General features: G+C 40.8%; 2 protein-coding genes and 1 pseudogene across 2 annotated transcripts in view; 2 read left to right on the forward strand and 1 right to left on the reverse strand.

Annotated features, from left to right (window-relative positions):
- Positions 1–2,786: 2,786 nt before the first annotated feature.
- On the reverse strand, positions 2,787–2,895 carry LOC148044295 (U2 spliceosomal RNA; annotated as a pseudogene).
- A 2,743-nt stretch (positions 2,896–5,638) lies between these two features.
- FUT4 (fucosyltransferase 4) lies at positions 5,639–7,200 on the forward strand. The gene has a single exon (XM_087721110.1). The coding sequence runs from the start codon at positions 5,671–5,673 to the stop codon at positions 7,144–7,146; it is 1,476 nt and encodes a 491-aa protein (XP_087577236.1). The 5' UTR covers positions 5,639–5,670; the 3' UTR covers positions 7,147–7,200.
- A 12,716-nt stretch (positions 7,201–19,916) lies between these two features.
- The window catches only part of PIWIL4 (piwi like RNA-mediated gene silencing 4), a 32,605-nt gene continuing 25,239 nt past the window's right edge, over positions 19,917–27,282 (forward strand). Inside the window, exons 1-3 of the mRNA XM_087722031.1 lie at positions 19,917–20,007; positions 21,766–21,980; positions 23,183–23,304. Of these exons, the coding sequence (XP_087578157.1) occupies positions 19,917–20,007; positions 21,766–21,980; positions 23,183–23,304 (428 nt within the window). The remainder of the gene's footprint in view (positions 20,008–21,765; positions 21,981–23,182; positions 23,305–27,282) is intronic.

Raw genomic sequence — 27,282 nt, forward strand, 5'->3', positions numbered from 1 at the left:
CACCTTACAAAAGACAGATGGAAAAACATATCACTTTTATTATTGTATTTACAAATTTGTGATGGCTGTCCCACTTCAAATAAATTCATTTGGGAGAATGGAACTAATTTGTCTTTTTGGGTAAACACAGCAGCAAAATCAACTGTGATTTTTAAAAATATATTTCCCATGTCTGTTTCCTGTTTGTAGAAAAAAACCAGAATCTCTCCTGAGTCTATCCCTGTTTTAAGTGTGAGTTAATTTTGTTCATTTGAATATATCTTACATCTGTTACTACTAGCTTTATAGCTTCAATTCACTTTTATTTCATTTATTCATAACATTTGTCTCACAACTGTGTTGTTTTTAACAGTCCCAGAGTAGGCATGCATGTTGTATTTATTGTTATCTTTGTAAATTAAGTTTATAATTTTGTATGTATTTTGATGTATCTTGAAATAATAATAACTTAGAAACTGTTTTGTAGGCGGAGAAACAATTATCCTAAAAGGGCAAGCAGACAGACAGACAGACACACACACAAAACAAAACAAGTAGTAAACAATCTTTTATTTCTTCATGTTTGCTTCACCACACATTCTTTGGTCCTCATATTACAACAAAAGAGATTTTGTTTCCATCTTATAGTGTGATACAGGACTTGCCAACAATTCATGCTTATAAATGGAAGGAATTGGCAGCAACAATTGCTAAAACACCAACAAAACATTCCACTGAAACTCAAATTCTGTGGCAAGTATTGAAATATGTCAAAATACAAACTTTTGTTATTTCTTTCATATGATTGTACACCCATTTCTATTATTAGAAATATTGAAGCAGGGTACAATAAGTGAATGTAAATAATGGATTGTAAATAAATAATTGTTTTGCTGCCCCATATGCTGCCTATTATGGGAGAATCTAATGCGGATGTTTAAAAAAAAACCAATAGATTAAAACAGTATTAAAACGGCACATTCAACCTGATCTAAAGATCCTAGAATGCTTTGTGTTTACAGGATTTTGTATTAGTGAGATGTGATCACCAGGGATCACCAGCTGTCTGTGCTAGTAAGATATATATGTAGTTTCAAATTATGGCTGTATTGGAGCCTGCCCACCGTGGATATAACTCATTTTGGTCGTAAATCCATGTCACTGACCCAATTCTACAATATTTGTGGTGGTGGTAATTATGTAACGGCCACAGATATAAAGTAACTGCCGCAGTCCTTAAGTGAAGCAATGATTCGCCTGAAGTAAACATCATGTTTTGGCAAAACCATCACAAAACATAGTGATGTGATTGCAGGTGGTTACAAACAGCCATAGAGTGTTCTGACCTAGACTTCCCCAAACCACGAAGTAGACTCCTTGGCTCGACAAAACCCCTTTTGATTAAGTTACTGTGAATTCTTCTCATTCACATCCAGCAAAGTCTTTCAAGGGTGAATTTGCAATCACAGATCTTATGTGGCTTGGAGAGCTGCCAGGCCGATATCTTCAAAACGCACAAGTACTTGGTAAGGAGGCTCTGAGAGTCACGAACCAATTAAGCGAACTAATTGTCTCCTGCAAACTCCACTCCTCTTTGTTCCCTATGGGAGAGGCCATTCACCATCCACTTCTGCCTTTACTCCAGAGTCAGCTCTTGTTCCTTAACTGTTCCCTTCTCCTGGCAGCTCTGCGTATGCACACATCGGGAACAGGCTCCAGCTGTTCTTCTGCCCCACTCATCTCCGATTCCAAATATTTGTTTGTTTATTATATTTATATGCCGCCCTTTTCCCCCGAAGGGGACTCAGGGCGGCTCACAACTCAAACCAGGGAAGGGGGATACAGACAAAAATTTAAAAAATGACACATAACAATGCATAATTTAAAACACGCAACAACCATACCATTCGAGACGGGGGCAACAGCTCTTTAGCCCCAGGCCTGTCGGAACAGCCAGGTTTTAAGGGCTTTGTGGAAGGCCTGGAGGGTGGTGAGGGTTCGAATCTCCACGGGGAGTTCGTTCCAGAGGGTCGGAGCAGCCACAGAGAAGGCTCTCCTCCTGGTAGTCGCCAGTCGACACTGGCCGGCGGATGGAATTAGCTGGCGCCTAATCTGTGGGATCTAGTCATAAGACCAGGGTCTAAGACTTTAAATTTAAAGTATTATTTCAATGCTAACCACAAGAGGGAGTAAGATCAAGTTTTAAAAAGGAAGGAACCCAGAGGATACAACATTGGAAAGATGGTTAAAAAATAAAATAAAAGCATAAAACCCCACATAAAATCGATTTTAAAATATTTGTAATTTTTAAAATAATTAATTTTTTTTTAAAAAAATGAAATTTTAAAAGAAATCGCCCAAAGACTACAAATTATTAAAATATAGAAGGGATTTCCCCAGTATTATAACAATTATTATTTTTCCATAATCTTTTACAATAACTCTAAGCTGAGATTTCATGTTTTTAGCTGAGTTTTTATTTCTTTCGTGCTTTCATTCATCTAGGGAATACAGACTGTACCCAGAGGGAGACCTAGTTTGCATGTAAGCTTTACTTCAGCACTAGCCACAAGAGGAACTAAAAGACTAAATTATTTTTGGGGGGAAAAAATTTTTTTAAGCTTTTTAATGGGAACTCACTCCGTTACGCAGTACTAGGGATTCAAACTTCTGACCTTCTGTTCGACAAGCTCAGTGTCTTAGCCACTGAGCCACCGTGTCCCTATAAGATTTACATATACATTGTAGTTGCAATGCATTATATTTTGTAGCAGTATACATAGTAATATTTCCACAATTTTTACTTTCTAAGTTCCAAAAAATCCATTTAATATGTAGTCCTCAAATAGAGGACATATCAGATATTAAACTGATAAGAAAAGTTATGTGATCTTAGCCAAAAAGCTTACAATATCTACAGGGAGGGGGGGGGAGAGAAATGGTAGGGAACATAAGGATTTTCATATCCCTTCTGGAAGGCTCAGAAATGCTTCATGAATCCCATTCATTCTGAAAGATAATGGCAGGGAACAAAAATACAGAATTGAAGAAATACGTAAACTTTTTTTGCCCTTCAGAAAGAGCTAGCCAAAGTACAGAAAAATAATATAACTGATCCTTATACAGAAGACATATGCAGCATTTGGAATAGAATTCTTTATTGGCCAAGTGTGATTGGACACATGAGGAATTTGTCTTTGGTGCATATGCTCTCAGTGTACATAAGAATAAAATACATTCATCAAGAATCATAAGATACAACACTTAGTGATAGTCATAGGTTATAGCAATCAAATCATACTAGGAAAAAAATGGAAAGTTACAAGCAATATAGTTATAGTCATAAGTGGGGAGAGATAGGTACTAGGAAGGAAGAGAAGAATAATAGTAATACATTCTTAGTAAATTATTGAGTGTTGTGGGAATTACAGTTGTTAAGCAGAGTAATGACGTTTGGGGGGAAAAACCTGTCCTTGTGTCTAGTTGTTCTAGTTGTTCTGGTGTGCAGTGCCCTATAGTTTCTATATAGGACACACCCCTAATAGTATATTCATTGTTTTCCAATCAATGTAGAGCTGACCATGTAAAAATATGGAAAGGTATATACAGAATAAGAGGTTTTACAAAGGTTCCTTCCCTTATAACAACAACAGAAAAGACATAGAACACTAGTTATGATGTAGAAAGATTCTTATGGATTCAGTGTACCGAGAGGGTAATAGCTTACAAATTGCACATTAATACATTTTGATAAATTCATGCAAAACTACCTATCTCAAATCAAAAACAGGATCTGTAAAATATAGGTGATTATTAGAAACAGATACAGAAAGTCCCTCCCTAGGTTTGGGGAAAAAAATTGGGAGACTGATTTTGAGAAAACATCTGGAAGTTAACATGTGGCAAACATTGTGGAAATCTAGGAGATTTCCCTCCTCCCCCCAGCTTCTATACAAGAATATTTTTGGAAGATTCTTTGGGGAAGGGAGAAATTTATGAACAACTAAAGAAAGAATTAAATTTTCATAGTAATTCAGATCATTACGTATATTTGAAGGAGTAAATATGTTGGGAATAAGAAACACTTTGCAAAATGTATGACAAACAGTTAATTATCCAAAGCAGGAAATATTTGGTCATTTATCAATTAAAATGGCATATAAAATTGTGTCTGTAGTTCTACTCAAAGAGACATCATATGAATTTTCTAGTGGAGAAAACAAGACTGACAAAGGAAATTGAAGTTGTATCCTTTTTCCTCCCTCCTCTTTTGGGCATGACCTGTTTATCTCTGATCAGTTTATCTCTGCCTAATCCTATCAGACCCAATTTGGTCCTCCTTCTGCCAGACAAAGTCCTTGCAGTTCCATCAAATCAAAAAATAGAAACCCCCTCCTCACCAGTTTGCAGCAGAGCCCAAGAGCCGCCTGCAAACTGGAAAACCCAACCTTCTACTCCCCATTAGTTGATGACCGCTATACTCCTTGTCCTTCACAAAGAAGTTCTTCAACTCTGCTATTCTTCTGAAAGATCCATTTTGCTTAGCAATAGATCTACCCTCCAGGTGACATGGACCTGTCTCATTTCCCCAAACTGGCCAGCAAATCAGACACCTAGGATTGTCTTGTAGTAATAGCACTTAGACTTATATACTACTTTACAGTGCTTTACAGCCCTCTGTAAGCGGTTTACAGAGTCAGCCTATTACCCCCAACAATCTGGGTCCTCATTTTACCCACCTAGGAAGGATGGAAGGATGGGTCAACCTTGAGCCTGGTGAGATTTGAACTGCTAAATTGCAGGCAGCTAGCAGGCAGCAGAAGTAGCCTGCAGTACTGCACTCTAACCACTCCAACACTGGCTCATCAGCTTTCAATGTAGCTTTCAAATTCTATAAAAAATATTTCCTTTCCCATTGTTCAGGGTCCCTCTTTGTTCTAAAGCAGACACCCAACAATGATTCAGATCATGACATATATTTGAAGGAGTAAATATGTTGTGAATAAGAAAAACTTTTTCAAAATTTTTGACAGCTATTTCTCTGGTTAAGTGACATATTTGTTGTGAGTTTTGCCCCATTTTACGATTCTCCTTGCCACAGCTGTTAAGTGAATCACAGCCGCTGTTAAGTGAGTAACACGGTTGTTAAGGGAATCGGGCTTCCCCATTTCCTTTGCTTGTCAGAAGTTTGCAAATGGGGAGCCCATTGACCCCTCCCCCATGAAGGGCACAGCATCCCTCATGAATCAGTTGCCAAACAGCTGGATTTTGTTCTTCAATGGTCATAAGTGCGGGAAAGGGGCTGTAAGCCACTTTTTTTTCTGGTGCCCTTGTCACCTGGAACGGTCACTAAATGAAACGAACTGTTGTAAGCCGAGGAGTAGATAGACAAGCGGTCTTCCATCCCCTTCCCCCAACAAGGCCTTTCTTTTGCTCAGGAGTTGGGCGGCTCCTGTCCTGAGCATCGCTTCCCCCCCAGCGGAATAGCTACAAGAGAAATAGGGCTTACCGCTGGCCTGCGCCCACATCCCCGGCGGGGGCCTTTCTTAGATGGGAAGGCGGCGATGCAGCCCGGGTGGGGGGACGGGGAAGCCTCCTGCCCTGCCTCGCAGCCCTTTCTATACTGTGGCGGGGTGATAGGAAAGCCTCGGCCGGAGGAATCCCTGCGACGGGGCGGCAGGCGGAGAGCCAATGGGGGAAAGGTCCGTCGGCTCTTCCAGGAGGGGATCCGCGCGGGAAGGGGGGTTGAGTGCAGTGGGCAGGGCTGCCGCTAGGCCAGCCCGGACGGCTCCGGCTCCTGCTCCAAGCGGGCTTGGCAGGATGGCGGGGCGGGACGGCTCGTTCGAACAGGACCTGCTTGATGGGCAGGTCGCCGGGCGGAGACGGTGCCAACAGCAGCACCAACACTCCCACCATGCATGCCCGGCGCCGAATTCATCCCCTCGGACTGGGACTCAGGCCGTTGCAGCCGCCGCCGCCAGGCTTTTCTCCTCCGTCCCCGCCGGCGGCCGCCGGAGTCGCTTAGGCTCTTTGGCCGAAGCCCAACTACCTTCGTGGCGCAGGCGCCGCCTTTTCATGGCACCCCCCGAGCCGGCTTCTGGGCATCCCCGCGCCCGCCGAGGCTTCTGGAAAGCGCCGAGCGGGCGGCGGTGGCGCGTCCTGGCGGCCTGCTTGACCTGCTGCACACTGATCGGCTGGTACACGGCCAGCAGCGTGAAGGACGCCGGGGCGCTTCAAGGCCCCCGGCGGGAGGAAAAAGACCCGGAGACGGTGACGGTGCTGGTGTGGTGGGCGCCTTTCAGGAGCGGCGGCGGAGTCGCCGGCGCCTGCATGCAATTCAACATCAGCGGCTGCAGCCTCTCCACCAACCGCAGCCTCCTGCCCCAGGCGCACGCCGTCCTCTTCCATCACCGGGACCTGCAGAGCCATGGCCTCGCCCAGCTGCCCCGGCAGAGGCCGCGGGACCAGCGGTGGGTCTGGATGAACTTTGAGTCGCCGAGCCACACCGGGGGCCTGCGAGACCTGGGCGGCCTTTTCAACTGGACTATGTCCTACCGAGCAGATTCGGATGTCTTTGTACCCTATGGGTACCTCCAGCTTCGCCCGGAGCCCCTAGTCCAGTTGGCCTTGCCCAAGAAGACCAAGCTGGTGGCCTGGGTGATCAGTAACTGGAATGAAAGTCAAGCCCGGGTCGGTTATTACTACCAGCTGAGAAGGTATCTCCCCATTCATGTGTATGGATCTCACGGACTGAGGCTGATGGACAACAACGTGGTGAAGACCATCTCGGAATACAAGTTTTATTTGGCTTTTGAGAACTCCCAGCATCAGGACTACATCACGGAGAAACTCTGGAGGAACGCCTTTCAATCCTGGGCTGTCCCCATCGTCTTGGGTCCCCCGAGGGCCAACTATGAACAGTTTATTCCCTCCGAAGCCTTCATTCATGCCAATGACTTCTCGGACCCCATGGAGCTGGCGGTTTACCTGAAATTCCTAGATAAAAACAAAAACATGTACCGAAAGCATTTCGCTTGGAGGAAACGATATGATGTGAGGGTGACGTCCTTTTGGACCGAACATTGTTGTAAGGTTTGTAACGTAGTCAGAGATGTGGGGAAACGGCCCAAGACCATCCAGAACCTCGCCAAGTGGTTTGAAAGTTAACGTCCATGGATTGACTGACTTTCCACAGATTGATTTGAGTTTCCACACAGGATGGTTGGGAATTTACCCAACCAAGGCACAAGAAAATATATCAGGGATATTTCAATTTTTCTTAAGTTATCAATTAACTTAATTGATAAGTTATGATTGCTTGGTTTAATAATCAGGGGGAGATTCACCATTATGGGGTGTGTGTGTGAGGGGTGTATGTATTTATGAACTTTTGTTCCCCCCCCCCCTGTTTTGGCCTCGATGGTTGATATAGTTCTTCACCAAACTGAAGCACAAAAATGTGCAGGCTACCACTTATTTGTATTTAAATGTTTATTTGCAAACTTAGCAAGCAAGCAAAATATAGCAAAATAAGCAAAACCATTAGCAAAATACATACAAAATTATAGCAGACATATCTATTGAATACAATAGATCCCCTCTAATATTAAAAGCAGGGACATGGTGGCTCAGTGGCTAAGATTCTGAACTTGTCGGTCAGAAAGGTTGGCAGTTCAGCGGTTCGAATCCCTAGCACCGTGTAAGGGAGTGAGCTCCTGTTATTTGTCCCAGCTTCTGCCAACCTAGCAGTTCGAAAGCATGTAAAAATGCAAGTAGAAAGATAGGGACCACTTTGGTGGGAAGGTAACAGCGTACCGTGAGCCTTCGGTGTTTAGTCATGCCGGCCACATGATCACGGAGACATTTTCAGACAGCGCTGGCTCTTTGGCTTTGAAACCTTATTAACGGAGATGAGCACTGCTCCCTAGAGTCATGAACGACTAACACATATGTGCAAGGGGTACCTTTACTTTTAATATTAAAAGCACAATTGTCAGGATGTCAGGCTTTGATAGCTTTCTTGCAGCCATTGCAAGTAATGCAATGCTTTGTTACATGTTTGTCTTCATCAGACAACAACAAAAAATTTTTTTCTTTTAATCTAGATTGCTTCAATTGGATTAACAAGGGCATCATGAACCTAGACCAGAGTTCCTGCTAAAGTTTGCAATGTAATAACTAATGGGTCAAATCTTCCACCTATAAGTTATTGCAAGTGTGTAAAAGGTGTGTAGTTGGTAATCCTCTGTATTTTCCATCCATATAGGCTGTTATTGTTTGAAAGTGAAGTTCCGTAAAGGCTTTTATCAGGGAACAAGACTTTAGAAACTGTAAATTGTGTGACATTCCCCTTTCTCCTTGATATTTCTGTATCCTGTATCCTTGTCCTGTATCCTGAATTCTAATTAATACGTGTACTTGAGCTCAACTTTCACTAATGTGCCTGTTTTTATAGCAGTAGAATTTTTAAAGTGGAGAATATTTTATTAAAAATTAGACTTTTTTACTCCCTATATGCATAGTTTGAAGAGGGTTATTGGGGTTTGCTGATGTTATGCCTTTCATTGTCAGACAACTTCAAATTATGATTTGTTCTCCTTTTGTTTTACACATATTTTAAAACCTTTTATTGCCAGGGTGAGCCAGAAAAACAGATCCTGTTGGCAAGATACCTACATACTGTCAAGAAAAAATTGTTTTTGTTACAAGTAAAATAATTGCATTCATTGGACCCATGTTAGCATTTCCAGGTTATTAATGCTAATTATAGCTCGATTTTATTAAAATTGATAGACTCACAGGCAAAGTAGCTTCCTAACTTTGACCATTGATACAGCTTGCCTATTTTCCACGTATTGGGTGATCTAATACAAATTATACAACTACAAGAATTACCGTATTGGTTAGTTACTTGGGAAAAAACACCTCTTAATTGATTAAAAATGCATTGGGAAAGTAATTAAGAAAAAATGTTGGTCTGCTGTTTGATCAGTGCACTTTTAAAAAAATTAATCCTTTAGGGTTTGGCATGTGTATTATAGATAGTTTTTCCAAATGTTTTAAAAACAGCTAATTTAGAGAAGAAAATTTCCAAAGATTTTTTTTTTTCAAAAACAATTTATGCCTAGGATCTTTTGTCCTGGAACAGAATATGCTAAGAAATAAAGCAGTATATGAAACATTCATTCTTTACACTGAAATTTTATATTACTGTATTGTTGGTTCAATGAGAGTTAGCAGAGCAGTATTAGTAGATTTTGGCCCACTGACTAAACAGACAAACAGATACTGGAAGACCTTTACCCAATTAAGTTTTTTCCCAGCCAGAATCTATTATTATTATTATTTTTATTAGAACTATCAAGACATGGACTGTATAGGTTGTGTTTGACTTACAACTGCAGGCGGGACCAGAATTTCTGTTGCTAAACGAGATGGCTGCTTTTATGACCACTCTTGCCATGGTGTTAAAGAAATCACTGCAGTTGTTTAGAGAATCATTGATTTGATTTGATTGATTTTATTTTATTTGTCTTGTATGCCGCCCACTCCCGAAGGACTCCGGGCGGCTCACAATAGACAAGGGAAAGGGGGAAAACTAGACAAAGACAACACTTTAAAAACAAAACCACAACATTCACAATTTCCGTGGGGCTGGATATTTCACAGGCCCCCCGGCCAGCTGGAGCAGCCAGGACTTGGTGGCTTTGCGGAAGGCCGGGAGGGTAGTAAGGGTCCGGATCTCGACAGGGAGATCATTCCAGAGGGCTGGAGCTGCAACAGAGAAGGCTCTCCCCCGGGGGGTCGCCAGCCGACATTGGCTGGCAGATGGAATCCGGAGGAGACCTAACCTGTGAGATCTAATCGGTCTGAGGGAGGTAATCGGCAGGAGGAGGTCTCTCAGGTACCCAGGTCCGATGCCATGTAGGGCTTTATAGGTAGCGACCAGCACCTTGAAGCGGGTCCGGAGACAAATGGGTAGCCAGTGCAGCTCGCGGAGGATAGGTGTGACGTGGGTGTACCTGGGTGCACCCACAATCTCGCGCGGCTGCGTTCTGGACTAACTGGGGTCTTCGAACACTCTTCAAGGGCAGCCCCATGTAGAGCGCATTACAATAATCTAGTCTTGAGGTCACAAGGGTGTGAGTGACTGTCTGAAGGGCCTCCCGATCCAGGTAGGGTCGCAATTGGTGCATCAGGCGAACCTGGGCAAAGGTCCCCCTGGTCACAGCCGACAGGTGGTGTTCTAAAGTCATCATGAGGTAATCTGGTGTGCCTTTGCTTGTTGGAAACCAGCTGGGAAGGTTGCAAATGACAATCAAATAACCCCAGGGCACTGTAGCCAATTTTTCCTCAATGACTATGAGGATGCTGCACTGATTTTAATTGTGAAGCTCAGTCATAAGTCACTTTTTTCAGTGCCATTTCAACTTCCAATGGTCACTAAACAACAGTTGCCAGTCAATGACTATTTTTATTCGCTGCACGTAAACTGATACTGAATTGGATGTGTTTCACAGTCTTGATTCCAGCAATCTCAAAGACTTTTTTTTTTGTCTGCACCTTCTAAGTTGCAACAGGCTCAAAATATCCTCATCTCTGCTTTTTTTCAGCTAGGTTGCCTGTAGATATGATTTTACACAGGAGAAAAAAAATGCTATAAAAAGACTTCTATTTGGAGCACATGAAAGATTTCTTTCACTAAAAATGAATGTTTTTGCACCCAGAAGAAAAGTAAGGAGAGATGTGGTAGGGGAAAAAAAATAAAGCAAACAACTTCACCAGTTTACCAAGAGTTTCCGTGGGGTGGAGTGTTTTTTTTAAATATTTGGACATGTTGGAATTTTCCTGAGTTGGGGAAAAGTTAGTTATAATTTCAATTAAATCAGATTCGCTCACACAGGATAAAGCCACAGTCTCACCCGTTGATAAGTTTCATGTAAACTGGCTTCTGATTAGAGACAGGTAGAATCTCCTTGTAATTTATGTTCATTTTGTTGCGTTGGCATTAGTAGTAGAGAGCTTTATGATTCATCAAGGATTTTGAAATTGTCTGGAATTGAAAATGCTGTGATGGGAAGAAAAGAAAGACACAAAGTAGACAGGCTTGCAAACTGAAATATGCATTTTGAAATCATTTGCTGGAAAGGCTGGAAAGAAAGGAAAGGAGCCTTAATGTGATCTATTTTTTTTAATGGTGAAAATTCACTGCTGTCTTTCAGGAAGATTTTCAACTTTCTGATCTAATTTATATCCGTGGAATTTCCCATCAAAGCACTAACCAGGGTCAAGCCTGTTTGATTTCCCGCTGGCCAGATGTTACTGCACACAGTATATCTTTTAAAGGAAATGAAATTTAAGGCAGCGAGCCAAAAAGTTTTAATACAGATTAAACCGTCTTTTTCTTTCTTTCTTTCTTTCTTTCTTTCTTTCTTTCTTTCTTTCTTTCTTTCTTTCTTTCTTTCTTTCTTTCCTTCCTTCCTTCCTTCTTTCTTTCTTTCTTTCTTTCATTCTTTCCTCTCACCCCCCCTTCCTTGCTCTTGGAGACAGAAAGCAGCCCCTACTTTTCTTAATAGCTGTCAGCAGATGTCAGCACTTAAAAGATAAAGAGATAGATAGTTCTATTCATAAGCACATTCCCTGCAGCAAGGTCTGAACAAAGGTAGGATTAGCCCTCAGCCACAATAGGAATTGCCTAACAAGCCCCTTCATTGCATCAGCAGACCAAACTTCAACCAAATCTTGCTCAGACAAACTCTAGGATTTGTACATGGCCCCATGGGAGTCTGACAACAGCCAATAGAATACATGTTCTTGCACAGGAACAGGAAGCTCAAGTGCAAAGCCCAAGAGAAGGTATAACCCCCACTCTCAACTCCTTGTGGTCAGCTGCCCAGCTTCATTATTAAACCATCTTTCCAATCAGCCTCCATGTTTCCAGTGTCTTTCCCCGGCTTGGAACTGAACAGATAGATATTTCTTCCAACATCACTTTGTCAGTACCATTATCATTTCAAATGGTGACTAAACAAATGGTTGTAAGTCAAGGATTACCTGTACAATTCCTTCTTTATTAGTTGCATGAAAAGGAGGGTCGTCAGCTAAATCATGATCTCCTTTTGGACAACTCTTTTGACAAAGGAGACCCAGTTTTAAATGATCATTAAGACATCAGAAACAGCAGCCCAAAATTAAAAAAAGAAATATTATTGATGGACAGAATTTATCAAGACCATGTATTCAATAATGGAAATAGCTGGATAATCTTCTTGCTTGAAAAACGGTTTTGATAAGATGTATAGAAAGTTGAAATGTTCTGATACAAGGTTAAATGTAGAAGTTATTATTTATAAAGAAACACAATACAGGCTTTACCTCTTAACAGGCAAGAAATCTTGTCTTGTATACAGGTATTCCTCATCTTACAACCACAACCGAGCCCAAAATTTCTGTTCCTAAGTGAGAGAGTTGTTATTTTATGACCTTTCTTGCTACAGTTTTTAAACGAATCACTGCAATCATGAAGTTAGTAACATGGTTGTTAAATTAATCTGGCTTCCCCATTGATTTTTTTTGGTCAGAAGGTTGCAAATGTTGATTTGATGACCCCAGGACATTACAACTGTCATAAATACATGCCAGTTGCCAGTGTCTGAATTTTGATCGTGTGACCATAGAAATCCTGCAACGGGTGTGTGAAGAACAGACATAAGTCATTTTTTTCAGTGCCCTTCTGACTTCAGCAAATGCTTGTAAATTGAGAACTATCTGTACTATTGGTAAACTTGAGGTTTACTTAACTAATATCCTTATATGATTCTCCTTAGATAATTTTTATATATTTAATATATTTTTTACAATTGACTTTTACACAGTATTTGGTTTGTTTCTCATAAACTGTATTTTACTGCAGTGAAATTCTATTTATGGTACATTTTCATGAGGATTTGGGGGTTACTGTTTAATCAGAGCCTGCTTCCATGCACTGGGTTTGGAATAATTTTGGAATGATTTATTACCCAAAATGTTATTTCCTACTATATAATGTGCGCCTCCTTGAAGATAATCAATCTCTTGTTTGCAAAACTACATTGGTTTTGGTTCCTTAATGTACTAAATTAAAGCTTAATATTATTTCTTTGGTGATGTTCTAGCAAATTTTCAGTGATTGCAGAATATGTTTGTGGTTTCTTCAGTAAAACATGCTAATGCTAAGCATGATTTAGGGTAGCAGTGTTGTGTAGTATGACATTAGTTGCTGTGTTAAGAGATAGACAGCTGTCATTTATTTCTTAAGGTGTGGAATTCGTAACAAAAATAACATAGGAAATAACAGCTTCTCATTTGTCCAGATCAACAGAGACCCATATTTGCAGTTCAAATCATTTATTTAATAATAGTTTAATAATTATTGGTGTACGATTCTCATTGGTCAAAAATAAGACTTTTGTTATTTGCAGTCACGTTTCAGACAAAATGCAATAAAAATCCATGAAATGATGCAAAGCTTGCCTGTCTGTTTTTGGCCTTGTTTCTTAAATATTTATTTATTTATTAAACTTACAGGCTGCCATCTCGCCAAAGGTGATTCTTACAATCATTCAATACAATTTAATTTAATTATTAGATTTGTATACTGCCCATCTCGCCTAGGGTACCGCATATAAACAGAGCCTATTTGTATTTGTTAATACAATATTCATTATTTATAAAGAATACATTTATTTATTAATACCCCTGACACATCCATCACTCTGGTTGCATCCTAAGTCCTTTTTAGAGGCACTTAACGGGAAAGTCAAAACAATCACAGGAGGGAAGGCATCCCGCGCATGCGCCTTTCGGACGAAGTGGGATAAAAAAAAAACGCTCTTGGGGGACGAACGCCCAATTCGGCGGGCATTCCACGCGCAGCAGGGAGGCGTGGCGTCCTCGTGTGGGGCGTGGCTCCCTCGCCTCGAGGCACGTGTCTGCGTGCGTGTCCATCCACAAGCTGAGGCGGGGTCGCGGATGCGTGGGGGTTCTTGTCACGTTTGATCCCGCGTTTCCGTCTTTTGCGGGGGTGGGGGGATTCCCTTCAGGTTTCCTTCAGGCGAAAAACCCAAGCCAAGCCATAATTCAGTTAGTTCTTGACCTCACCTGGTTAGGCGTTGCTCGTGAGGTAAGTGTGTGTGGGAGGGGGAAGGATCACGTCTCTGAGCCCCCATCGCAGAAGAGAGAGAGGGGGGGGGCGAATACCTTTTTCAGAGACTGATTCTGCCCCCTTCCTTCCAAAACGTGACAGCAAGTGTGTTCCAATACTTAACAGATTAACAGAGTTGGAAGGGACCTTGGAGGTCATCTAGTCCAACCCACCCACCCCCCAAGCATGAGACCCTACACATTTCTGACAAATGACAATCCTGTCTCTTCTTCAAAGCCTCAAGGGTTGAAGCCCCCACAACTTCTGACGGCAACTTCAGTTCCACAGATTGATGGCTCTCAAAAAATTTCTGCTTATTTTTATTTTGAATTGAAGAACAGCTTGGCACACACCCCTCCTCTCTCTGTGGCAGCCCCTCAGATATTGGTTTTTATTGGTAAATTTGGATGATTGGGACAGCCTGAAGACAGCTCGAAGAGAAAAAAGGGCAGGGGGAAACGAGGGTAGGTTTTATAACAGAATAACAAGAGTTGGAAGGGACCTTGTAGGTCATCTAGTCCAACCCCCCCTGCCCAAGCAAGAGACCCTACACTATTTCTGACAAATGGCAGTCCAGTCTCTTCTTGAAAGCCTCAAGTGATGAAGCTCCCACAACTGCTGAAGGCAACTTCTGTTCCATGGGTTGATGGCTTTCACTCTCAGAAAATGTCTCCTTATTTCTAGGTTGACAAGGATCTCTGTCCCTTGAGGTGTTCCTGAAGTTCTCAGTTATTGCTGCATTGGCAGGAGCTGCTAGTTTAGAGAATACTTAATGCATCACACTATATACAGTGTGTGTGTGTGTGTGTGTCTATATATATATATATATATATATATATATATATATATATATATATATATATATATATATATATATATATATATATATATATATATATATATACATACATATATATATATATATATATATATATATATATATAATTGAGGGGAAGAATGATTGGAATTAAAGGGCTATACGGGTAGTCCTCAATACAGTTCATTTAGTGACCATTCAAAGTTACAACGGCACTGGAAAAAAGTGACATGACCATTTTCCACACGTGACCCCCTGCATCATCCCTATGGTCACGTAATCAAAATTCAGGCCCTTGGCAACTGACTCTTATTTATGATGGTTGGAATGTCCCAGGATCATAGGATTACCTTTCACACCCTTCCGATAAGCAAAATCAATCAAAAGCCAGGTCCACTTAACAAATGTGGCAAGAAAAGTCGTGAAATGTGACAAAATTCATTTAACAAATGTCTCACTTAGCAACAAAAATGTGTGTGTGGGGGGGCTCAATTATGGTAGGTTGCAAGTTGAGCGCTACCAATAAGAGACTGTATGATTGTCGGCCAGTAATTGCACAGAAGATTTACAGTAATTGGTGTTAGCAATAAAACGAACAAATAATAAAACAAACTTAATCTGGTGGTTGAACTCAAGAAGAGAAACCTGTTCCTGCAGGAACCTAACATAAGGTAGCAGTTAAGGCAGTATTTCTCAAATTTAGGTTCAATTCTCAGCATGAAAACTCTTGGTAACCTATGGGCAGCCAGTTTATCTTCATCCAGATTATCTCACAAGAGGTTTTATTGTGGGAATAAAGTAAAAGCAGATCCCTCTGTACATATCTTTAGCTGCCCAAAAACACATGGGGCAGCAATTCCAGCAATAATAATAAATAATTCGGTATATGCTACGTGGCGCTATGAGGAGAAATAGAGAAGCAGTGAGACACCTGTTTTAGATGTCTGTCCTCTATGCTCTCTTCATCTTGGCCCATTGTTTTCACCCAATAATTTATTTATTAAATTTCTATTCCACCCTTGTACAGATACTCAAGGTATTATGCACAGTGCTGCTTCTATTTTTCTGCATCATCATAACCTTTATGAGGTGGGTTGGGCTAACTGGGCCAAAGTTGCTAATAGGTGGACCTGCTTCTGGTCCAACCTCTTAAGTCGCTGCTCCTCTGCATAACGTTTCAACAAAGAATATTGAGAAACAGGATTAGTTTTTCAGTTGAAATATCATTTTTTATAAAAATCAGGTTCCTATTCGTGGCTGAAGAGCAAGATAAAAAGCTAATAAATAAAAGCTTAAGAACTATACAATTGCTTAAAACATAGGTGGGCACCCATAGCCAGCTTTTCACAAGTTGCAGCTGCTGTCATTTTTTTTAAAAGCCTGCTTTTTATAAGGTTTAGTATAATAATGCCCTCTTGATGTAGAAGGTAGAATGAGAAAGCGACAAATTAAGCCTGTATTCTCTTCAGAATCATCCTACTTATGAATGGAGAGTTTCAAATGGAAAAGTCAAATCTTGACGTTTTTGCTGCCTCTGCCTCTCTTGTGCCTCTCTTGTGCCTCTCTTGCATCTTTCTGAGATTAGAGTTAACAGAATAACAGAATAATAGAGTTGAAAGGGACCTTGGAGGTCTACTAGTCCAACCCCCTGCACAAGTAGGAGACCATATAATACGGTATTTCAGACAAATGGTTGTCCAATCTCGTCTTAGAAACCTCCAGTACTGGAGCACCCACAACTTCTGGAGGCAAGTCGTTCCACTGATTAATTTTTCTGTCAGGAAATTTCTCCTTATTTCTTTCCTTAATTATTTGTATTTCAGTGAGTCAAAACTGGAATAATGAGTGGACGGGCTCGTGTGAAAGCCAGAGGCCAATGTTTTCCCGGAAGAGAAACATATGGACAAAGTGACTTCTCAAAACCAGTATGTTTTTATGCCTGTGCCTTCTTTATGAAATGTTGATCTTCTCTCATGGGGCAACTGTATCATTAGGCTACAGTGTTTCCCAACCTTTTCTATGCCCTACATCCTATATTTAGATCTGCATTTAATGATTCATAATAAACTATTATAAGAATAGTTGTTTTAAGATCTATTTATGGTCTGTTTATAAATGGCTGTATTTTTAATTAGCTGCTTGCTCTGAATACTGAATATGTTTTGTCCTAAGAAAACAATGTATTAAAAAAGCTTCACATTTGAACAGTTGCTAATGAATCAAATTCATACAATCTCCAAAGAAATGTGTTTAATCCCACAGGGGGAATTAAAGTCAGGAAAGATTTCTTACAAAAGAGGGATCAGTAACTGATGCTATAATGTTAGTGAACCCAGAAAGAAAATTAAAATGAAGGGTGTCAAATCACTGTGATTTTCTTCGATAACAAGTGATAGAAAACTATTTTTTTTTAAAAAAAACCTATTGAAAACAATACATAGAGATCTCAGGCTCAAGAAATGTAACAATCTAATTTACTTGGAATGTTTTATACATTGATTAAAATGCTCGTCCTGGGAATATAGTTTATATTTGTGATAGGGTTAGTTTGTGTTTGAGATATCTGAAAAGGATGGATGTATTTGTGCAGTTAGACTCAGTGACGGTGATCTGTTTCTTAATCTTTTGCTGCTTGTTTTTTAGCCATTTTTTCATGTTCTGCGAATGCGCAGAACAATTTACAGGCACAGCCTGTACACGCGCGCACAGCCAACCAGCAGCCACCCACCCCTGCTTTACCTGATGCTATGTTTTAGTTAAAAAGGGAGAAGTAGCAGTAAAACAGAAAGTAGCTAAAGTCAGACTGGTGGTGTTTTGTAACTTCCCATTCTCAAAAACTTAGAACAGTGGAGTGTTACTTAATAGCAAATTAAAAAAAAAAACAGAAATAAACTCTGTGGAGAAAAGTATAATCTGTTGATAGTTTTTAATTTGCCACTGTTTATCATTTCTACCTTAAAGGGTGGTTCGGGAGACACTGCTTCTTGCAGTGAGTCACAGGCCAGTAGCAGCCATGTAAGAACTGGAGAAGAGCCATTGAAATGTAAGCAAATTAATTTTGCAATAGCTATTCTTAAAAGAGCCTAATCCCTAAGGTACATAGAAATATTTAAAGTAGAGGTAATCCTTGACTTATGATTACAAATTGATACTGTGACTGTTGGAAAAATATATTTGTATTTGTATTTATTATGTACAAGATGTACAAGATAGCAGGTATGGTATAAACATGGACATGAACAAAAGAAATGAATACAAATAAATGTGGACAGTAGGACAGGGATGGGTAGGCATACTGGTGCGCTTATGTATGCCCCCTTACAGACCTCTTAGGAATGGGGTGAGGTCCATGGTAGACAGTTTAAGGTTGAAGCTGTGAGGGTTAAAGGATGTAACAGCAGAGTCAGGTAGAGCATTCCAGGCATTGACCACTCTGTTGCTGAGGTCGTATTTTCTGCAGTCGAGTTTGGAATGGTTTACCTTGAGTTTGTATCGATTGTTTGCCCATGTATTATTGAACTTGAAGCTGAAGAAGTCATTGACAGGTAAGATGTTGTAGCAGACTATTTTGTGTACTGTGCTTAGATCATGCCACAGATAGCGCAGTTCCAGATTGTCCAAGCCCAAAATTTCAAGCCTGTTGGCATAAGGGATTCTATTGTGAGTAGAGGAGTTGAGTACTCTTCTCATGAAATACCTCTGGACCTGTTCGATCATATTAATGTCTGATATACAGTGTGGATTCCAGGCAGACTCCAGATTCCATATCCATCTGGTTAAGTTCCAAGTGGGGAGAAAGACACTGGAAACATGGAAGCTGATTGGAAAGATGGTTTATTGATGAACAGGACCACATAGGTTTGAGGTCCTGGGCAGCTGACCACATGGAGTTGAGAGAGAGAGAGAGGTATTTATACCCTCCCTTGGGCTTTGAACTCGAGCTTCTTGTTCCTGTGCAAGAACATGTATTCTATTGGCTGCTGTCAGACTCCCATGGGGCCATGTGGGGTCATGTTTGTCTGAATCAAATTTGGTTGAAGCCTGGAGGGTGTGGTGCAACTGAGATGAGGCAATGAAGGGGCTTGTTGTGCCATGTGGTGAGCTCTGCTGAGGGCTAATCCTAATATGTCCTGAAGGGTCATGTCTTAATCCCATCACCCCGGAGCTGAAGGTCTTTTGCCTTGTAGATAGACTGGCCCAGTCCTGCAGGGGCTATTAAGAAAAGTGGGGGCTGCTTTCCAAAAGCATGTTTCTCCTTTAGGGAAATATAATATAATCTGCCTTTTTAAATATTTCCCAAAATATTCTTCTAGGAGAAGGGTGGGTGCTAACTTTCTACAGAACTCCTTTTCCACTGCTAAATAAGGCATTTGTTAAGCGAATCATGCCCAAATGTACAACCTTTTCTGCTGTGTTTATTACGCAAATTTTTGCCGTTATTAAGTGAATTGCAGGGTTGTTAAGTGAATCACAGGGTCATTAAGTAAGTCCAGCTTTCCCATATTGACTTTGCTTGTTGCAAGCCACCTGGGAAGGTTGCAAATGGTGATCACACAATCCCTGGACACTACCACTGTCATAAATACATGCCAGTTACCAAGTGTCCAAATTTTGATCACGAGATCCTGGGGATGCTGCAGTGATCCTAAGTGTGGAAAATGGTCATACGTCACTTTTTTTTCAGTGCCATTGTCACTTAGAATGGTCACTAAATGAATGGTTGTAAGTCAAGGACTACCTGTATATAGTTTAGCATCTAAATGAAATGAACTGTAATAGACTTTCGTGATGAATTGATTGGTACTCCAATTTTGAAAGCATTGATTTTACAACTTGAGTTTTGTCATTCCTTTTCATCTATTTTTCTGAGACTGCCAATGCGTGTTTTTGTTTCCCTCTCAAGATGGCTTTTCTGTTGGTCCTTCTGGCTACACGGTGATGGAGAGAGGCGGGAGAATCCAGTGTAGATTTCGGGACCTGGAAGTGAATACCAGAGAAGCAATGTTACATGTAAAAGATTCTAAATCAGGTATAATCGATGGTTCCGTTTTCTTCAGGGAACAGTTCTTTTTTCTTCTGCTCTTAGCGCTGTGCGATGCTGGGGGTCTTTCAGCAGCTACAATAATACAGGTGGTCTTTGACTTACAGCAGTTTGTTTAGTGACCGTTCAAAGTTATTCTCAGCATTCCAAATATCATGCAGAATTAAATCAGAATCCAAGGCAGAGCTATCCTTAAAGTTCCAATTTAATAAGACAGACATGTTGGCATCGTGCTGTGGAATCCCAATTCTGGAAGTTACATTGGATTCCCACCCAGTTTAAAGTTCATGATCTTGCCCCCACACCCACAAATCCATCACATGGTCCAATCTTCTTTTTCCACGCTGGCATCTCCACCCACCTGCTTCCGGCCAGGTGCCGAGGTGCGGAGACAAAAGATGACCTTGGCTTCTAGAAAAGAATGGCAACAACACATTCCACATTTCTACTCCTTTCTATTCCCCCCTCCCAACTACTACACTAATAAAACAGCATAATGAAATGAGAGAGAGTGTGGCAGGCCAAAGATCCTAAAAGGGGTATAACTGCAGGCCTGACAGTTACAGCAGCACTGAAAAACCGACCTATCACTGTTTTTCAAACTTATGACTGTTGCAGCATCCCCATGGTCACATTGTGATGACCCGGGACGTGGCACGAAAGCAACACAACCAGAGAACAGGTCTAACTCACCTTGATTGCTTCAACTGTTCCCCCAAATGTTCCCACATTCACTACAAGTCCTGGAGTGAAAGCTCTCACACGCACCTTCAGAAGTCTCTGGCTGCAAGTAGTCCACTAAGCCAGGTTAAGCAGGGCCAGAAGTCCAATAAGCCAAGTTAGCTAAAAACAGTAACCAGAGCAAGAAATTCAGCAAAGCAGGCAAACTGGCAAGCCCCACAAGACAGAGTACAGCAATCTCCAGGCTTTAGCAAGTGCACACAAGGTTCCACAAATTCAATCCTTGTTCCGGACAAATGCCCCTCCCACAGGCACCTCCTTACATCTCAGTCCACAGATATGCCTTGTGAAAGGGGGCAGGGTACTCTCCTCCCTCATAGCCAGATCAGTCTGTGTTGGTCTCACCTTCTCTCTTCCCTCCTTGCTCTCGGATCAGGAAGAGGTGGTCCTTGCTCTTCTCCTGAGCTCTCCCTATCTGCAGGCCTTACTAATTCAGAAAAAGCCTTGGCTGGACTGACTTTGCCCTTCCCCGGTTTCTTCCAAGGCCAACGGGCCTGCCCCCTTCATCTCTGTCAGTTCTTGTTCCAGCTCATCTCCCCACCACCGCAGATTCAGACTCCGACAGGGCCATGATCAAAATTCAGATGCTTGGCAACTGGTTTCACATTTATGATGGTTGCGGAATCCTGGGGTCATGCGATCTGCTTTTGCAATCTTCTGAGAAGCAAAGTCACTTGGGAAGTCAGATTCACAGAACAACCGGGTTATTAACTTAACAACTGCAGTGATTCATTTAACAACTGTGTCATGGAAGGTCGTAAAATGGGGCAAAATTCCCCTTACAAATGTCTCAGTTAGCAACAGAAAAGTTGGGCTCAATCAAGATCGTAAGTTGAGGACTACCTGTATTACTTATTCAGTAATTTGACATTTTGTCTGAATTGGGGAACTAGGGTTCGGGGTCTCAGGGAAATATGCAAAATAGAAAATGTCTACCTATTAAAGGAACATTGAGGTTCTTTTTTTTTTTTTTTGCTATCCAGCTAATATTCTTGTCCATTTCAGGAACCAGTGGCATTCCTGTGAAAGTGGTTACCAATCTGTTTAGTTTAGGCTTGCCCAGGGAATGGCAGCTTTACCAGTACCACGTAACATTTAACCCAGAGTTGGAATCGAGGCGTTTACGGATAGCTCTGCTGTATAACCATGCTGAATTTCTTGGAAAAGCCAAAGTATTTGATGGAGCAATCCTGTTTCTTGCACATAAGCTTCAGAACAAGGTAATACTCTGTGTGTGTGGGTGCGTACGCAGTCTATGTATGTATGAATCAGAGGAGGGAGATAATAGTAATAGCAATATCACATAGATTTACTGTACATACCACTTCACAGTGCTTTACAGCCCTTCCTAAGCAGTTTATAGTCAGCCTATTCCTCCCAACAATCTCTGAATCCTCATTTTACCCATCTGGGAAGGATAGAAGGCTGAGTCAATCTTGAGCTGGTCAGGATCGAACTCCTGGCAGTGAATGGAGTCAGCCTGCAGTACTGCATTCTAACCATCGCGCCACCACAGTGCTTAATGCTATTTAAAGAACTTTTGTAGCTACCATAGTAGGAGAATGCGTATAGAACAAGGAACACCCACTAATATACATGGAGTCCTTGACGTACGACCGATCTACGAAACTAATCATGGAGAGAAGCAACCAAGAATTAAGGAGGAATTTCCTGACAGTTAGAACAATTAATTAATGGAACAACTTGCCTTCAGAAGTTGTGAATGCTCCAACACTAGAGGTTTTAAAGAAGATGTTGGATAACCATTTGTCTGAAGTGGTGTAGGGTTTCCTGCCTAAGCAGGGGGTTGGACTAGATGGCCTCCAAGGTCCCTTCCAACTCTGTTATTCTCTTCTCTTCTGTTCTATTCTGTTTCTTTTGTCCCGTTTCCCTTCCCTTCATACTGTGCTGTGTATCATCCCGCACCTTCTTTTTCTGTTCGAGTGCTGATTTCTACAGCATTAAACAAATTCAATCAAGCTAGTTGGTTTGTTTAATGTTTAACAAATACACAGGTCATATCCTACATTGTTTTGTCATTGCAATTAATTATAAAATGGCAGAACAATTGGCTATGTTTGCCATATCCGTCGTACATTCTTTCAGAGGGCAGAGAAGCATCTAAAGGTATGACTGTTCTTGTTTGGTCCCGTAACCCATGATTTCTTTTGAATCAGCTCAATTTCAAGCCCTCGCACTGCTTATCTACCATTACTTATATTGGCACACGGCTAAGTTAAATAAGCAGACCTTTGCTTTATTTAATGGCAAGGAAAAATTCTTCTATTCATAAAAGTTTTTTTTTAAAAAAGCTCCACAAGCTTTAGTCAGAAAGCAATTACTAGGAAGGACCTGTACTTTAAAATGGTTTGCATTTGATTTCTGGCAATTGAATTTGAATGCCATATTCTCTTCCTCTTAGGTCACAGAACTGTCCTGTGAAACCCGAAGAGGCGATATGGTAAAGATAACAGTCCAATTAACTCACCAGCTTTTTGTCAGCAATCCTGTGTGTATTCAGTTCTTAAACCTCCTCTTTAAAAAGTGAGTCTTACTTTTTTTTGAGGGGGGGAGGTAGAGAGAAGGAAAAAGTCCCAGTTTTAGGCTAAATTCTTACTCAAGTCTCCATCATTTGAGGTTTTCAAGAAAAGATTGGACAACCATTTTGTATAAGGACTCCTGGATGGTATAAAGCTGGTATAAGGCAGTGGTGGGTTTCAATTTATTTTACTACCGGTTCGCTTGTGCGCGCGTGCACTCGTGTGTGACACTTCTGAGCATGCACAGAAGCATCTGGGTGGGTGGGCGGAGCCTCCCGCCTCTGCCACTACCAGTTCGCCCGATCTGGGGTGAACCAGCAGAAACCCACTTCTGGTATAAGGACTCCTGCTTTGGGACAGAGGGTTGGACTAGAAGACCTCCAAGGTTCCTTCTAGCTGTTTGGTTCTGTGATTCTATACCTAAAACTAGGCACAGTACAATGGAAATTGGAGTGATTTCTACTTGTGATCAAGAGATTATTTTTCATTTGAAGGTTGGAATCATAAACCCCACTTTTGAGAGATCTCTGGTACCAATTCTGTCTTGGGTAGTGTGGTGAAGAGAAGAGAAGAGCAACTAAGATGATAGCAATAGCAATAGCAGTAGACTTATATACCGCTTCATAGGCCTTTCAGGCCTCTCTAAGCGGTTTACAGAGAGTCAGCATATTGCCCCCAACAATCTGGGTCCTCATTTTACCCACCTCGGAAGGATGGAAGGCTGAGTCAACCCTGAGCCGGTGAGATTTGAACCGCTGAACTGCTGATCTAGCAGTAGCCTTGCAGTGCTGCATTTAACCACTGCGCCACCTTGGCTCTTATAATGATCAATGGCCTGAAGACTAAAAGATATTAAGAATGGCTGCAGGATTTGGCTTTGGCTAGTATAAAGAAAAGAAGAATTCAGAGTGACATAATAACAATATTCTAGGATTTGTGGGGCTTCCACAAAAAAGAGGGGGTCAATTTATTCTCCAAAGCACGGTAGGGCAGGACAAAGAACAATGGATTGAAACTAATCAAAGAGAGAGGCAACTTGGAATTAAGGAGCAACTTTTTAATAGTGAGGACAATTAACCAATGGAACAGCTTGCCTACAGAAATTGTGGACGCTCCATCACTGGATGTTTTTAAGAAGAGTCTAGAGCAGTGGTTCCCAACATGGGGCCCATGCCCCACAGGAGGGCACTTTGATTTTTAATGGGGACAATTTGAACCTTGTTTAAATCAAGTTAATGGCCTTTTAGGCTTCCTCCATGTGAGTAGAGTTCACTTTTTGAGTAAAGTAAGAATTGTCATGGGAGGGGGGGGGGCATCAGGATTTTAGAGATGCTTAGGTGGGGCATGGCCAAAAAAGGTTGAGAACCATTGGTCTAGAGAGTCATTTAATTGAAATGGTTTAGTTTCTCCTGCTTGAGCAGATGGTTGGACTAGAAGACTCCAAGGTCGCTTCCAGCTCATTCTATTCTATATAGCTATTAAAGAAGGTAACCTTGACAGCAATGTAGAAGTTCCATTAAACGAGTGTTCAAGATAAATATATCCTTGATATGTTATAGATAGAAAAGACTCACACAGATCCCTCCCTAATTCATAGGAATATAAGAAATAGGACGATATACTGCGTGATCAAACTTGCAGGTTTTTGAGGAGGAGCTAACGTTGCGACGATATGGACGTGTGGTCTCGATGCTCTGAGACTGCAGCCAATACTTTTACCGCTGGGTGGTCCAATTGAACCTAAACCATCCCGAAGATGGTGAACAGGAAGAATACGTCTTGCTGACCTCAGGGATATTGCAAAATCCTTGAAAGAAGCAAGAGAAGTTCTTCAAACCGGCGACAAAAAATCCAGCCAAGGCTGACAAAGTCGGAGCGGCTTCAAAATGGAAGGATATGGAAAGAGAAAGTGTTTCCAGCTGGTGAAGAACTTTTACTGTTTTAAAAAGAGACTGCCTATAAAAACTTAAAACTAATCTAAATTGGAGAACAGAAGAATCAAGCGGCGGAATTAAATTTGGAATGGTTTTGGACAGTGGTTATCTTACTTTTTAAATGCTATCTTCATGGATGGCATTTATGCAAGCCTTTTGAAATGGATGGATTAAGTTTTCTTCTTCTATTTTTTCTTTTATTGTTCTCTGTAACCTATGGACTAAAGTTTTCCTCTTTCATTGCTGTGGGTATTTTTCTAATTCATTTAAAGATTGGACTCTTTTTTCTAACTTGAAATACAAAAGAGATACAAAAGGAAATTAGATTTTTAACAGTATTACCACTGCTTGGAGGCTTGGAGGGTTTGTTGATTGGAGTTTGTGTATTGAAAATGGAACACTTTTTTTTCTCCACTGATGGTTTTGACTTGGCACTACAAGGTTTCACTACTTGGCTACAGAGAGTGATAAGAAGGAAAGCACACAGATGTCCCTTTGAAGTATATTTTTAATCAGAGAAAAGTAAAAACAAACATTCTTTGTGAATCTATGCTTTAATTTTATTAACCTTCCAAGCTAGAGCAGCTGTGTTTGTTAGAATGGCACAATTTCAAAAGAAAATAGAAAACTCAAGTTTGCAAAAGACACTTTCAGAAATACAGAAATTATTAGTTACATATGAAAGAATAGAGAAAAAACTGGAAGATTTAGCGCATATAACAACAAAATATGGTGAGGAAATTGAGGATGTCTATCAAAGGCAAAATTGGGTGGTTAAAAATCAAAAAATTGAAGTGGAATATGAATATAAAGAGATTAAACCTGCTGATATTTATGGTGATTGGTTTGTCTCTGAAAATGGAAAGAATGGAATATTGAAAGAGGAATTATATGGAGAGGAAATTTATTCCAGAGGGCAAGATACAGAAGAAGAAAAAACCAAAGAATATATGGATTTAAAGAGAGAAATTCTATTAGCAAAATACTGCTGACAATCAAAGATAAGCTGAATAAGGAAACAGAAAGAGGGCATCAAGATTATATGAGACATCTTATAAGCAAGGAGTTGCTAAGAGGAGTCTATACAAAGCTGACCAAGAAGATGATTAGAGGACTGGCCCCACAAATGGCAGAAGATATGAGACTGTTTTGCTAGTGGAAAGATACAGGTTGATAGATGGGAGAATATAATTTAAAACTAGTTAAACTTGGTGAAATTTATTGACAATAGATATAGCTTAAATAAATAACTGATAATGTTATTAATGTATACAATGTGTAGTGTTATTATGATGAGTATAATTGGATATGAATATTGAATGATACTCATGTAAGAAAGATTAGCAATCCCTTTGGATTACACATAAAGGTTAATAACAACAACAACAACAACAACAACAACAGCAACAATAATAATAATACTCAGCTGCTGTAAAAAAATCGCGCAGCTGATTATAAATTGCGGCACAATTCAGTAGCACAAATGATCCATTGGAATTTGTGCAAAAATTATAATATTAAAACAGCAACAAACTGGTGGGAACATCAGCCTGAAAAAGTCACCGAAAATCAGATGGTCAAGATCTTGTGGGATTTCCGTATACAAACGGACAAAATACTGGCGCATAATATACCAGACATCACACTGGTTGAGAAAAATAAGGTCACAATCATAGATATCGCAATACCAGGTGATAGCAGGGTCGCCGAGAAGGAACATGAAAAAATCGCAAAATACCAGGACTTAAAAATCGAAATTCAACGACTATGGCACAAACCAGCAGTGGTAATTCCAGTGGTAATTGGCACACTGGGTGCTATTCCAAAAGCACTGGAATTACATTTAAAACAGTTAAAAATTGACAAAATCACCATCAGTCAAATGCAAAAAGCCGCACTGCTTGGATCTGCACACATATTATGAAAATATGTTACGGCGTCCTAGGCCCCTGGGTGGGGCCCGACTAGTAACCAATGCCAAATCCGGCGAAACAACTGGCTGCTGTGATACAATTGTATAATGAAGAACTAAGTTAGATACAATTAAA

The sequence above is a fragment of the Thamnophis sirtalis genome, unplaced genomic scaffold, assembly GCF_051295495.1.
Source record: "Thamnophis sirtalis isolate CommonGarterSnake01/CBP01778 unplaced genomic scaffold, rThaSir2_p1.2 scaffold_8, whole genome shotgun sequence".
In the NCBI taxonomy this organism is placed as follows: Eukaryota; Metazoa; Chordata; class Lepidosauria; order Squamata; family Natricidae; genus Thamnophis; species Thamnophis sirtalis.